At 38.6% G+C, this 15,350-nt stretch overlaps 2 protein-coding genes across 3 annotated transcripts in view; one reads left to right on the top strand and one right to left on the bottom strand.

The window, feature by feature from the left end:
• Positions 1-281: 281 nt before the first annotated feature.
• Positions 282-15,350, bottom strand: part of LOC134794307 (chymotrypsin A-like) — a 188,326-nt gene continuing 173,257 nt past the window's right edge. Inside the window, exons 1-2 of one of the 2 annotated variants that reach the window (XR_010144656.1) lie at positions 13,813-14,188; positions 282-705 (exon numbers count right to left, since the gene is read on the bottom strand). Coding sequence is in view for 1 of the 2 variants with exons in the window: in XM_063766071.1 (XP_063622141.1) it covers positions 601-705 (105 nt within the window). In the remaining variant the exon portion in view is untranslated. Of the gene's footprint in view, positions 706-13,812; positions 14,189-15,350 lie in introns of those variants that run through there. The other variant, XM_063766071.1, reaches the window with a different exon arrangement.
• Positions 3,841-7,114, top strand: LOC134794287 (glucose dehydrogenase [FAD, quinone]-like). The gene is made up of 3 exons (XM_063766044.1): positions 3,841-4,025; positions 4,489-4,619; positions 5,387-7,114. Exons 1-3 carry the CDS (start codon positions 3,860-3,862, stop codon positions 6,956-6,958), a joined length of 1,869 nt encoding a protein of 622 aa, XP_063622114.1. The 5' UTR covers positions 3,841-3,859; the 3' UTR covers positions 6,959-7,114.

Raw genomic sequence — 15,350 nt, 5'->3', positions numbered from 1 at the left:
TATTACCGTTAGAGCATTTCTGAGAAGTAACCGTACGTGGGATTTCAGGGTTTGTCCAATGGCTAAGGTCACAATAGTGACAATATTCTGGTTTCACTGTACTCTATGCATATATCTAGCAGTTGTTTAGTTAGAAAATCAAAATAAAATGTCAATTAAAGTTTGATAGAAATAAAAATAGTTTATTCGTGGCATAAAGAAATGGGTAACAGATAAAAAAAAGTAAAAAAAGAGGTACAAAAATAAAACTTACACTTAACATTACAACACATATCATTACATTAACATAACAAGTAATATTATAGCCACGAAATGGTCCCGACTCGGCATGGTGTTAGCCTGGATGGGCCAACGCTGGTCTTCCGGCGGGGCCATGGACGAGTGAATCACGGAAAGTACACAGCATTTAAATAATGAACAGTGGCAATAAAACAAACAAGTTGGAAAGAAATAAATAAACAGTAATTCTTTCATATTATAATTACATATATAATTTGCGAGAGTAGAACAATACAAAACACAGGCGTGGTTATCGTTGCTTCGTTTCCACTGAGGAATCTCAAGTAACTGGTGACCCTCGTGAAGAAGCTGTCGTGACGGTTACGTCGGGTCGCGTAACCCGCACGCCACCCCGACAATTACTCCGTAGCCTCTGTCGTTCGGGTCTCCGGTATCTTTGCATACCAGTGGTCCTCCTGAATCACCCTGCATCAAACGGTCAACTAAACGTATTATCACTCTACCCCTTTGTATTTAGTTGGGTACTGTCTATCTACTTAACTGTTAAAAGACAATTCTATTTGTGGAATTATTTTCATCATCATCATCATCATCATCATCAGCCTACTCTCGTCCACTGCTGGACATAGGCCTCTCCTATTGCACGCCATTGAGCACGATTTGCGGCAACTCTGATCCAGCTCTTGCCAGCCGCCTTGCGAAGGTCATCGCTCCATCTAGTCTGAGGGCGTCCTACACTACGTTTGCCGATGCGCGGTCTCCACTCCAGAACTCGCCTACCCCAACGGTTATCGGTTCTACGGCTAATATGACCGGCCCACTGCCACTTCAGCTTGCTAATCCGGTGGGCTATGTCGACGACTTTAGTTCTCTGACGGATGACTTCATTTCGAATACGATCCCTCAGAGAGACTCCGAGCATAGCCCTTTCCATAGCTCGCTGAGCGACTTTGAATTTATTTAATTATTTTACAATTTTGGAATTACAGGTTCAGCTAGGGCAACCGCGAAAATCGAAGTTCGCAAATTGCAGGCATCTTTCTCTGTCACTCTTATTACGACTTCATGCTAGTAAAAGAGAAAGATCCCTACAATTTGCGAATTTCGGTTTTCGCGGTAGTCTGAGGGCCTACCGCGTAGGGCTTGCATTCCGGAATTCCGGAATTTCGAAATTCCGGAATTTCGGACAAATTTTCCGATATTACAATTCCGGAATTGAGACCACTAAATATCGAAAATTCCGGAATTGGATTTAAATCCTTTTATTAAATTTTAGTACGTTTACTATTGAAAATTGCCAAGAAACTACACTATTGGTGGTATTAGCCGTGGCTGGCAAAAGTCTGATGTCTAGCAGCATACATTAACATGCCATGCCTCATTAACTTAATCATCGATTTTTTTAACTTTTGATACTTGCTCAAGCAAAGCCATACATTTCATCATCATCATCATCTCAGCCATAAGACGTCCACTGCTGAACATAGGCCTCCCCCTTTTTGGGGGGTGAATGCCATAATCGCCACGCTTGGCAGGCGGGTTGGCGATCGCAGTCGAGTACACCGGAATTTGAGGGACGCTGCTGCCCGTCCACCGGTGGTCTTGGACGTGGTTTAAGGACACCATACCTACCATACATACATTTACTTTCCCAAAATCCTACCTACGCGAAACCATTGAATTAAAATTTATACATATTTGGATATTTTATTATCAATTCAGAAATAAATTTCCTCAATGGCAGATTTCGGATTTTATTATTTTACACTTAATAAGAAAAAGCAATCAGGTATTTTACTTGACGCTTCTTTTTCTCACCTGGCTGTAATGAAGCGCTAATGACTTGGGGTTTGGGCACTAGTAATAATAAATAGGGCGGCAATGCATAAATATACATAGATATAGCCGAATAAGTACTTTAATATGTACATAAAAAAACACCCTTAACCCAGGAATCAATAATCGTTATACCTTAACACAATAAATGCCCTTACCGAGATCGGAACCTTATCAGGACCTTCATCTTCGTAAACTTAGACATCAAATGGTTTTGCCAGCATTCGTAGTTTCCCCAAATAAATACGCCGCATCATTGAAGTGAATAAAAGCTGATGAAAATGATCATAGTAATAAGGTGCTAAAATAAGAGATGCGAAGACGGCACTACTCAATTTATTAACATTTTTCGATTAATAATATTGCAAATGAAATTCCACTACAACAATACTGTCTTTAATAAACGTAAAGTATCAGAATTTAACATTTTTTGTTGTTTTTTATTAAGAAATCGAATAGAAATATGATTAACCCTAATTCCGGAACCAGTTCCGGAATTCCGGAATTGGGACCCAATATCGAAAATTAGTTCCAGAATTGGAAACCGTCCGATATTGCAAGCCCTACTACCGCGAACTACGGTCGACTTGTGTCCTGTCTGTCGCACTTGTAAATTCGTACGTAAGTGTGACAGCGAGGCAACACATCGGACGTGGTTCGCCGGTAGGCCCTCAGGTTCACTAGCTTGATTTTAATATCTACATAAAAGCAATTTATTGTAATATTTTCGAATAATAAGTACCTATACAATTATAATTACACATGTATAGTTTTCAGTTTTCCCCTGTACTTCTATTGTAGCATCAGACGATATTACTTGCCAAATTTCATAGTTCTAGGTCAACAGAAAGTACCCTATACATTTTGATTCCCTTGAAAGTGTCGAAATATAGGTACGTTTTTTTGCGGCATAAACGGCCGTATCTTTTTTTTACGTAAAGTTAGATTATTTTTTCACAGCTTCAAAGGAATGTAGGTATCGAGGTATCGATACCTCAACGCGTTCCCGAGATAAAGGGTCTTGTCAGACAGACAGACAGACAGACGGACAACAAAGTGATCATATAAGGGTTCCGTTTTTTACTTTTGAGGTAAGTACAGGACCCTAAAAATCAAATCATGTAACTTAGAGCGTGCTCATTCACAATACCGTGGTATTTACCTTATTATGTTAGTCGATAATTTGCGAACTCCACGGCGAATGGTTTTTAATGAAGCTAGTTACAATCAATTACGTGATCACTTAAGGCCCCGTGGCTTCAGGTTCTTCTGTCACTGTCAGTGAGCGTAAGTGTGAGCGAGATGGCTGTGCGTGCCGGGGATCGCGGATATCAATGTTTTTAAATCATTGAAAGATTTAACGAATTCCAACATTTAATTATTAGAAAGGCATTTTTTCATTTAATTTTAGCGATGTAAAAAAAATAATGTTTTACTAAAATATACATATAATGTTGAGGTTGAGGCCGTCTATTCGTCCTCGTAATAGACGATATGTAGTCATAGTAAGGATATTTTTTGTCGCATTAAATCATCCTTTGTTTTTCCAAAACTTGTGTTCATTATTGTTAGTACAGTAGATAAGATAATACACCCTTATCTACGAAATGCGCCCAGATTATATCATTAGGTACGGTCAATTTAACGACATCTTTATTTAACAACGGCTAATAAAGCACGCATCATCATTTGAAGATCGGTCGAGCACTGTATTGGACATACAATACAATACAAATACTCTTTATTGCACACCTCAATACATCAGAGATTTTTTTCTGTGGTTATGGATTTGTGGCCCTGCAATGAAACCCTGCCATGGCTTGCTTCAGAAGTTGTACAAAGCAGTGGGTTTACGTTTGCATCCGTCGTAAGCACAGTCATCGCTGCACATTGTGCTCTGACAACTCCTCAGCAATGGCCACCTGACCGATCCGAGGAAGTACTAGCAGGTAACAACTGCTCATTTTGTGATGGCTCCTCTACACGATGGGCCACCGCCGGCCACTCCAAGGGACGCATTAATGCGTTAGAGCAAGTGATATTGCTATCTCATTCTACCGCATGGCTGCGTCCCTTGGAGTGGCCGGCGCTGGCGCATCGTGTAGTGTAGAGGAGCCATTATTAAAAGGAAAGTATACTTGTATAAGGGACACGTGAATTTGGAAATTCGGATATTTGTTTGTAATATTTAGTATACATCTATTTTATGATATGTAATAGGATAACCGTGGTGATAAAGAGAACTAGGTATTTAATACTGTCTAACTGTTAAAGACCACGTCTGTAACGCTGTATGCTGATTTTAGTGCAAAATATTTGGTGACACATTTTGACCGATTGATGAATATATTTCCAGTTTGTAAATCAAACTATATCGTTGCACTTAGCCGTTAATACTTATGATTGTTTCAGATCCAACATTTGATTTTATTATAGTTGGGGCTGGTTCGGCAGGTTCTGTTATAGCCAGTAGACTATCCGAAAATCCAGACTGGAGAATACTTTTAGTAGAAGCAGGCGATGACCCCACTTTGGATACCGAGGTAGTTTATTAAAGAAACTATCCGAGTGCTATTAATACCTAGTTATATGTTTTACAAGGGGGCAAAGTTGTTGTTTAACCGCGTGCTAGTATTGATACCCGAGCAAGCGAAAGATTCCAAAATTGAACCACTCGCTACGCTCGTTGCGAGTTGTGGTTCGGAAAATGGAATCATGAGCGTTGTGAGGGTTTCAAAGTACGAGGGTTAAACAAAATTTGCCCCCGAGTGAAACACAAAATTTTTCACCACACGAACCCGAAGAAAATATTACCTGTAAGATATCAAACAAAAACAAACCAAATCAAATCCAAATGAATGTAATTAAATAATTATCGTTCAAAATCATCATTTAAAAGTCAATTCAAATAGCAAACAAAAGAAAAAAACTCAAAATTTTCATTTGATTACTTTGCCTCACAGGTGAATAAAATGCAACTTTGCTATCGGCTTTTGAACAATCAAGAGAGCCTTTACCAGTTGGTGTGGTGAAAAATAATATACATAGACGGAGGTTACATTCATCATCATCATCATCATCTCAGCCATAAGACGTCCACTGCTGAACATAGGCCTCCCCCTTGGACCTCCATTCGTACCGGTTGGAAGCGACCCGCATCCAGCGACTTCCGGCGGCCTTAACAAGGTCGTCTGTCCATCTTGTGGGTGGACGTCCTACGCTGTGCTGCTGCTGGGTGGAGGTTACATTACTTACATTAAATAAGTATTTACAATGAAACTTCTCAACATTTAATTATTGTATGTTTTAGCTCATTGGTGACTTCTTTAACACATTTCACTCGAAAAATGATTGGGAATATAGGACAGAGCCATCACAAAGTTATTGCCTTAGTTCCCAAAATAACCAGTGTTACTGGCCAAGAGGAAAGGCTTTGGGAGGAAGCAGCAGCATAAATGCCATGTTTTATGTCCGCGGGCACAGAGAAGACTTCAACGAATGGAGAGACATGGGGAACGATGGCTGGAGTTATGAAGATGTATTGTCATTGTTCAAAAAAAGTGAGGCATTGCACGACGACGATATATCACTTGAAGAAAAAGACAAATTTCACAATGAAGATGGACTTCTTAACATAGGAAGACATTCAGGATCACATGCTTATAGTGATGTTTTTTTAAACGCATATAATGAAATGGGAGTACCGACTGTGTATGATCTGTCTGGAAAGGATACCGTCGGGGCTTTGAAGACATTAGCTACTGCGTATAAAGGACGTCGTCAGAGTACAGCGCGGGCATTCCTGACACCAGCCAAAGAAAGAAGTAATTTGTACGTAATGAAGAAAACACTGGTCTCTAAAATCATTTTCAATGCAGATACTAACGAAGCTATAGGAATTGAAATTCAACAAGAAGGAGAAACATATAATATTTTTACGCAAAGAGAAATTATAATTTCGGCCGGTTCGATTAATACACCTCAATTGTTAATGTTATCTGGAATAGGTCCGAAAGAACATTTAGAGGAATTAAGTATACCAGTAGTTCAAAACTTGCCAGTAGGATTTCATTTGCAGGACCATTTAGTTGTCTCCAACTTCATTACCCTCAAAATAGACATGCCTCAAGTTGGCAAAGATGAATTCAGCATTTGGATGACTGAGTACTTAACCAAACAAACTGGTTACTTCTCCTATCTTGGACCAACGGAAGTAATTTCTTATGTAAATATTTTTGATTTAAATGACACGCTGCCCAATATCCAATTTCATCACCTCGTTCTTCCTCCTAAACTTTATGAGGTGTTTGATGTATTTAAAATTCACGAATTCGATGAGTCCACGTTAAATATAATCAATAAATTAAACGAAGAATATCCCGTGCTTATGTTTTGGTCTGTATTGCTAAAGCCAAACTCAGTCGGAATGTTAAAACTACGAAGTGCTGCTCCTCAAGATAAACCATTAATATACTCAAATTATTTCGACGACCCATATGACATGCAAACCATTGTGGCAAGCATGAAATTTGTATCAGAGATAGCTGAAACACCGACATTGCAGGCTTTGAATGCATCCCTTGCTTACGTGCCTTTGCCCGGTTGCGAAAATTTTGCTTTCAAGAGTACAAAATACTTCGATTGTCTCGCGCGCCACTTGACTACAACGTTGTACCATCCCGTTGGAACAGTGAAAATGGGCCCATATGAGGACGCCACATCAGTCGTCAGTCCTGAGTTAAGAGTCCATGGAATTCAGAATCTCAGAGTGGCCGATGCTAGTATAATGCCGCGAATCGTTAGAGCAAATACAAACGCTGCTACAATCATGATTGGCGAAAAATGTTCCGATATGATAAAGCAGTTTTGGAATTTTAAGTAAATTACCCATACCTTTGTACCTTGGTAAATATTAAAATTTCAACGACGCTAGTTACTTAATTCAGGAAGGGATAAAAAAACTCTTTAGACAGATTAGAGTTACGCGTTTATTACATTGATGTGGATATTGTGGATCCGCACGCGGTAATATGTGAGGGTGATAGCGCTATGCACGCGTATATGTCGATAACCCGCTCGCACACCGGGAGTGGCGAGCGGATTCGTGTTTCATATGTATTTCGTGATTTTCATGTAAAGAAGGATTGTCATTCTGTTTTAATTTAACTTTTTACAACGAGGTACTTATAGCAATCATGCTTGAAAATGCCCTCATTTTGTTCTTGAATCTCGTACTACGAGCAGTGTCCTATTTTTATATTTTCAATTTAATACACTTAGTTTTATACTATGAAGTATTTGAACAAATTAAATTATTTTTCAGAAAATATTTTAATTTGTTTTTAACAAGTAGAAACACTACTATATAAATTATAAACTGAAATAAATGTCATATACTAAGAAAAAGTGACCAAGGCCTCCAGTGCCCCAGGCTGGAATCGAACCAGCGTCCTCTGCTATCGCGGCAGGTGCCTGAACCACTCGGCCACCGGGCCACAGCGACATTAGTCAAATTTTCCAAGTATATGCACTTCCTACTGAAGGCTTGTGGCCTACTGAAGGGGGCGCCACAAGCCTTCAGTAGGAAGTGCATATACTTGGAAAATTTGACTAATGTCGCTGTGGCCCGGTGGCCGAGTGGTTCAGGCACCTGCCGCGATAGCAGAGGACGCTGGTTCGATTCCAGCCTGGGGCACTGGAGGCCTTGGTCACTTTTTCTTAGTATATGACATTTATTTCAGTTTACACTTAGTTTTCACAACAGAGTTCCAATGTATTTTTATTTTATTACCTTTCATTGTTTTAATACGACGATTTATGTAATGTTACGCAAAGCAGGAACTTTCAAGCCGTATCCCTTGCGGCCAGGTCACGGATAGTCCTGGCAAATAAGTATTTCGTCAAGACAAGACAAGACTGCGCCACACCCAGCCGGGGACATGCCCGCTCCGGTCTAACCGGCATACCAGGGGACGAAATTTGTGAGGAGTGACACGCTCTGGGATGGGAGAGGGATAGAATCAGCCGGCTATGCAGCCTCAAGCCAATATTGGAATGTAGGAGGGGTAGCTTATGTCGTCGAAGGAGAGCGTTGGTGACTGCTGCGCGTCGTTTCCGCTTCGGTCTTCGAGATATCTTGTATCAAGTAGGGTCGATGTCGTCTTGAGGTGCCGTTTGCTCGTCGATTCGAGGTGATGGTTCTTCTTCGTCTGGTTCCGTCCAGTTCATATATTTCTCTTGCTGCTTTGATGAATTCGCCTTTGTCGTCTGCCATGTTGATCCACTCACATGTGCGTCCACCGTCATACAAGTTTGTTCCTAGGCCACTGGCAGTGAATGCATTAATAGCACTCGACACAATAAACTTAATATAAAATAATAATAAAGAGTATACACACGCACTCAACACTTTCAACGTAGCAATTAACTTATTAAATTGTTTACATTATTTTAGACAATTACAGCATCAGATGTCGACAGTAGTTTAATCACGCTAGGGCACGCTAGGACATACAAAATTGGATTTTAGCACTGCACAACACAGATACTTCTAGCACAAGAAAACCGCAAAAACACATCGAGATTGCACACCGACATACAAATTTACTTTAAGCATAAGAAACTTGCACTATCACTTTAATTTAAAAAACACGAATTCAATAAAAAATAGAGAAAAATATTTTAATAGAGTGTCACTTGGATTGACTGTTATTTGAATGTGATTTGGTAGTTAGGGCTAAAGACCCATGACACCCTCTTCCCGTTCCGGTACCTATCTTATCGGTCATACTTGGTATCTCTTTGTTTGCAACTCGTATCGATATTATAAAACAATTGTTTGGTATTATTTGAAGTCTCTACCAGCATCTCTATTATATTGCTTGCGCCCCGGCGTGGTGAAAGTAGCCGCGCCGCGTACCCTTTTTTTGCATTTATTGCAACTGCACATGTTGTGATGGGCTAAGACCCTTTAAGCGGTGACCGCTTTGACTTTTGCGGGGCTTTGTATTTTGATTCGTTTGTTTGAGCCGACTCTCTTCCGTATTTTGCTCGCCTTTACAATCGCCCAATATGCCTCACACTCGTTGTATACATTGAGATCAGTGGGTTCCGTAAGAGGTCCCTTCTTTCCCTTCCCATACAACCATTTCCAGTCGCCGTTACGACGCGGTGTTGACACATCTTGTGTCGACACCGTCTGTTTCGGTCACAATTCCAGTCGCAGAGTCGTCGCCGTGTCGACACAGTTACCAGAAATGGGGAAGGGTCGACACATGACACAAAGTGACATAAAGTGTGGTCGCCGTGTGCACACATTGTTTCGGGTTTGCGACTACTTTATGCCAAAATCATTCGTTCATTCGTTCATTTTGTTCCTGTCAAATGGAAACTGTCAGATGGAAAAATACTTAAATAAAAATAAGTGACATTAATACGCCATCTCTAAAACGGATTACAAGACGTAATTATATATTGTTTGCATTTATATTACAATAGGACTTAAATTATTATGGGGAATTAAACTGCTCGAGTGATTTGATAAACTAAGTGTAATATAATCAACGCGCCACCACATTGTTTTAGTTTAGTCGGAAATGAAATTGTTTACTTCTCAGTGCCTGTGTTCATAACTATATTATTTGAAGCATTTTTAGTACTTCGATGCGTATACTATACTTAAATAACAGAAATAACGCTTTACATACTACGAAACTTGTTAATTATGATGTATAAATATGGTTTAAGGCTGAGAAATATTGCAGTCACAAAGTAGTTGCAATGTTTCGACTTTGTGTCGACTCTGTGTTGACACTTGACACGCGCTGTCAAAAGTAATAACAAAGTTACTGGTATGTTACTGGATTTGCAAAATGGCTCCTTGTGTTGATTTGTTTTCAGATATTCTCAAAGTGTAAAAATGCCGTGGTCAGAGATGGGCATTAATCGATTAACTGTTTATTCGACTAATTAATGGAATAAAAAAAGTTAATTCTCAAATTTTAATCGCGATTAGTTTAGTCGACCTAACATAGATTGAAATTGAATTAATCTGAATATTAATCGAATAAATTATCGATTAAATCTCGATTGAAAGTTGACAGGGGGCCATTTTTGTACGTAAAAATAATAGAAATGTCTTGCATGCAGATGGTAGCAAAACACTTTGTCATAAAAGTCGAGATGGGTGTCGATATATAGGTTTTAGGGAGTGCCGATTTCGAAAATAATGACCATTTTGGAATCCGAAATGGCGGCCATGCACTGTGTCATAAAAGTCGTCATGGATGTCGTTTTATACGTTTTAGGGGGCCCCAATTTTGAAAATGATGACCATTTTGGAATCCAAAATGGCGGCCATGCACTATGCCATAAAAGTCGTCATGGGTGTCGTTTTATAGGTTTTAGGGGGCGCAGATTTCGAAAATGATGACCATTTTGGATTCCAAGATGGCGGCCATGCACTATGTCATAAAAGTCGTCATGGATGTCGTTTTATAGGTTTTAGGGGGCCCCGATTTAGAAAATGATGACCATTTTGAAATCCAAAATGGCGGCCATGCACTATGTCATAAAAGTCGTCATGGGTGTCGTTTTATAGGTTTTGGGGGGCGCAGATTTAGAAAATGATAACCATTTTGGATTCCAAAATGGCGGCCATGCACTATGTCATAAAAGTCGTCATGGGTGTCGTTTTATAGGTTTTAGGGGGCGCAGATTTCGAAAATGATGACCATTTTGGAATCCAAAATGGCGGCCATGCACTATGTCATAAAAGTCGTCATGGGTGTCGTTTTATAGGTTTTGGGGGGGCGCAGATTTCGAAAATGATAACATTTTCAATTTAAAAATGGCGGCATTGCACTATGTCATAAAAGTCGTCAAGGATATCGTTTTATAGGTTTTAGGGGGCGCAGATTTCGAAAATGATGACTATTTTGGATTCCAAGATGGCGGCCATGCACTATGTCATAAAAGTCGTCATGGATGTCGTTTTATAGGTTTTAGGGGGCGCAGATTTCGAAAATGATAACATTTTCAATTTCAAAATGGCGGCAATGCACTATGTCATAAAAGTCGTCATGGATATCGTTTTATAGGTTTTAGGGGGCGCAGATTTCGAAAATGATGACTATGTTGGATTCCACTTTTATGACAAAATACGTAGCCGCCATCTTGGATTATAAAATGATCATCGTTTTCGAATTCTGCACTCCCTAAAACCTATAAATCGATATCCGTGACGACGCAAGTTATCTTTATTTTCAGATCTAACAAATTGCTACAGAATACAAAGGACAAAAAAGAAGCGAGGAGGTAATGAAACAAGCAAAAATACAGATGATTCCTCGACGCAATTGGGTGATTCTTAAATTGTGTCCAGATTTTTTTTGTCATAAAAGTTTTTATTTTTCACATATTACTCTCACAAGTTCCGTGACATTTCGACCTTGTAATTTTTTAAGTAAATGTTTTTGTTTATCTATGAGGATCTCACTAGAATAGTATAATCATTCAAGGTATGTTTATATTTGATGAATGAAATAGTAACGCAAAAAAAAAAAATATTTGTGTCTTATATTCCTGCCGAAGACTTTTATTTTACCTTTTCCTTCTACACAAGTTTGGCCAAGTAATAAGAATTTAGGGCTCTCAATTTTATTTTGACTTCTACAACAGTAAAGCTACGAGGCCATGTTTGGTATCGTTTTCGTATAAATTCGCAGTACCAAATTTAGTTAAGGTATCACATTGACACCATTCCGAAGTAAAAACATATAAACTTATTAAAATACTTTCTTTTAAACTCCTCTTCACGCTTAAACTGCTGAACAGTTTTAATTTAAATTTGGTACACATATATTTTGAGTCCCGAGACAGGATATAATAAGTTATCTCAAAAATTATCCTTTAAAGGTGTGAAATGAGGTGTAGGGGGGAATTCAGAATTGACTTCTTGAAGTTAATACTGTTTAAGTTTAGGTTTGAAGTCATGTTTTTTCATCATTTTTAACTAAATCAAAGATGTAGACCATCCCAAATTTCATATAAATCGGTTCAGCGGTTATTGATTTCCCGTACAAATTTCCACGCCACTTTTCACACCTTCAAAAGATGATTTTGGTTATAAGATCTATCCTATGTCCTGTTCCGGGACGCAAACTATTTCTATACCAAATTTCAACGAAATCGGTTCAGCGGTTAAGCGTCAAGAAGAGTTTCAAAAAAACCGGCCAAGTGCGAGTCGGACTCGCGTATTAAGGGTTCCGTACATTAAGTCCGACTCGCGTTTGACTGCACATTTCTAATAGGTTTTCCTGTCATCTATAGGTAAAGAACAATTTTGTGTATTCAGACGGACATACATACAGACGCACGAGTGATCCTATAAGGGTTCCGTTTTTTCCTTTTGAGGTACGGAACCCTAAAAAGATTTATTTTTATTTTGTGGAATGGTGTCAATGTGATATCTTAAATGGATTCAGCACCCCAGATTTATACGAAAACGATACCAAACACGGCCTAGCACCTTCACTGATATAGATATATCAAGATAAAATTGAGAGCCGTAAATAAACTTTCAAGAGCGGATATCTCAAAAACTATTCAACATATCGAAAAAATTGATTGAATAAACTTGTAACAAATTAAATTAACTTTCATTTTGTATAAGTGGCCATGTCGCTGAGATGCATAGTTTCCGAGATATAATCGAAAAACGGGAAAATGGGACCTTCAAAGCCCCCTCTCTCCCCCCCGCTCAAGGGCTACGGCCGGGGACTTTTGATATGTTCACCTCCTAACTTGTCAAACCGAGTTACGGAGTCAAAAATTGTGTTCCGAGCATTTCCCTCTACAACTTTTGGAGCATTCGTTGCCTGACCTAAGTAGCTTATTGAATTTCTTTAAAAACTTTTCTGTAAAAGGTTGACGGGTGTTGGGTGTTTATATGGTTTCGGTCGATTATTATCATTTGCATTGCCCATGATGACTTACTAGAATTACGAGCACACGAGACACTAATAGTAGTTTGACAAACCTTGGTTTTCAAGAGGTATTTTATATTGACATTTGCTGTCACAAATTTGCTGTCAGATTTAGTCGCAAACCGCACGCAAAGTGCACACAAATGTGTCGACACCTTGTTACGGAAAAGTGTAGACACGGCGACGACACTTTGTTTCGAAACAATTCTAGACACATTGTGTGGACTCTGTTACGACACATCTGACATTTAGTTACCACTTTGTGATTCTGCGACTGGAATGGTTATATGGGTTGTTGCAGCCACATTCAGGCATAAGCATATTTCTTACTCAATGGCCTCTATCCTAACCCAGTCGAGTACGAGTAGGTAGGAATAAAATAAGGTTGCCGCTATATACATCACGCACATGAGACCGCCACAACAGTATCTAAAGTAACAACTTCCACCAACCAAACTTGTGCGAAGGAAAATAATTTGTGTACTGAACCCACCGAGCTTGTCCCAGATATGCAGCGTCCCTCGTGACTCGTGAGAGCCCTATAAATCGTTAATTTAGAATTCAGATAATAAAATGCATTTTTCTGGCCCTCTCCGTTAAATTAAAAAAATGTTAGGTAAGTATATTTCACAAATTTTTACTGGATCGCATCGTTAATGTACATTAAGAAACTAAGGTATAATAGAAATTTCCATATTTTTTATTGAAAATGCATAAACAGTGCATGATGTATGTATTGAAATGTTCTTACCTCTAATACTTCCGTTACGCCAGATTTAGCGCATATGAACTTGCCCATGCTTGATGTATGTATGCGTGAACACTGGGAACTAGGTATCAGCCGTAGATAAGCCCACAATAATATGTATGAATAAGACTGTAAAAAAATACTTTATAAAATATATGTGTCGCTTAACTTCAAACTCGGGTAAATCCATGCGACCCTCTCAGCAAATATCTACCCTATTACCTTTTCTTAATACCAAAATCGCATAATCGGACAGATAGATTTACCCGAGCTTGAAGTTAAGCGACTCACATTTTGAATACCTATGACCTCATCTCATATGGCAGAATGTGACTTTTTATTGTTACGATATACAACATTTACAATTTATCATTGTCTGTTAAAAGGTTGTGGGTTCATTCATTTATCGAACGAGCGAGCGAAGCGAAGCGAAGCGAAGCGAAGTTCTTACATTCGACTTGGATCACGCGGCTGGCTAGCGGCACGTCCCGGCATTTCGATGTTTTTAAGCTGAACTGTCAGAAGATAGTTTGATACTCAAGAACTTAAGTAAATTTTTTCTAATTCAAATGAAATTGGGTAAACGTGTAGTTGAGGGCATTATATTTTAGTGATTAAATTATGAGCAGGCTCGATTAAGGGATTATTGAGGTAGAAGAGCTCAGAAGGCCAAAAAGCTGTTTATGAGAGGCCTAGCTATTCTGGTCATTTTATTTGCAAAAAACATGGTCGAATTTAGTATCAAATGAAAGTGCTCGGTTTGCACTTTTATAATATCGTTTTTAAATTTACCTTTTTGAAATAATTAGCAAGATAAAAATAAAATAATATAAACATAATATAGGTATTTGACATTTGACAGGAAATATTTCGGCTTAGCACAGATACAGTTTATTTTAATCTCTATGATTTCTATGATGACTTAAATCCAGGGAAGGGACAGTCGTATATAAAGCACTTTATTCGAAAAAAATAGCGACATCTATATTACTTAACGCTAAACTTTTTTTAAATATGGCTTCACTTAATTCATCAGAACGTCTTAAAAGTCTTGTATCTAAGGCATGGATCAAACAAAAAAACATCTGTCAGAACAGATTATTTATGGACCTCGTTGCCATGGAGGCGATTGTCACAAAAAACAACTTTGTCAAATAAAACTCAAAATATTATAACACCCCATTTATTAAATATATTAATACGGGTCACTCACGGAAGTTTTGTTATTAAAACACCCCATTTATTGTCTGTACTACGACATAATTCAGATAAATAAAAATTATGGCGGGTAGATTCACAACCTGCTGCGTGTAATTGTGTTTCGTGGTCAATTGTGTGTTACTCCAGCCGTGTATGATAGGTAATTTATTTACATCAACAGTAAAGTAAAAGTATCTAATCTGTTTTCGTGTATTAATAAATATCCTGAAGCCTTTCTTCAAAGTCAAAGTTTTTTACGTTCGCAACATACTTAGACGCTATTTATGCCTCTCCCCCCCCTGATATTGACGTTGATATTTCTGGTTAAGTATTACAGATGC

Source organism: Cydia splendana, chromosome 10 (assembly GCF_910591565.1).
Source record: "Cydia splendana chromosome 10, ilCydSple1.2, whole genome shotgun sequence".
Lineage (NCBI taxonomy): Eukaryota > Metazoa > Arthropoda > Insecta > Lepidoptera > Tortricidae > Cydia > Cydia splendana.
This window is presented reverse-complemented; position numbering and strand designations above follow the sequence as displayed.

What these genes read in the sequence shown, in the direction of transcription:
- LOC134794287 (XM_063766044.1), top strand. Translation starts at nt 3,860, where the DNA reads ATGGATTTGTGGCCCTGCAATGAAACCCTGCCATGGCTTGCTTCAGAA. An exon ending in ATCCGAGGAAGTACTAGCAG is followed by an intron (nt 4,026 to 4,488) that starts GTAACAACTGCT and finishes TGATTGTTTCAG; the next exon opens with ATCCAACATTTGATTTTATT. An exon ending in ACCCCACTTTGGATACCGAG is followed by an intron (nt 4,620 to 5,386) that starts GTAGTTTATTAA and finishes TGTATGTTTTAG; the next exon opens with CTCATTGGTGACTTCTTTAA.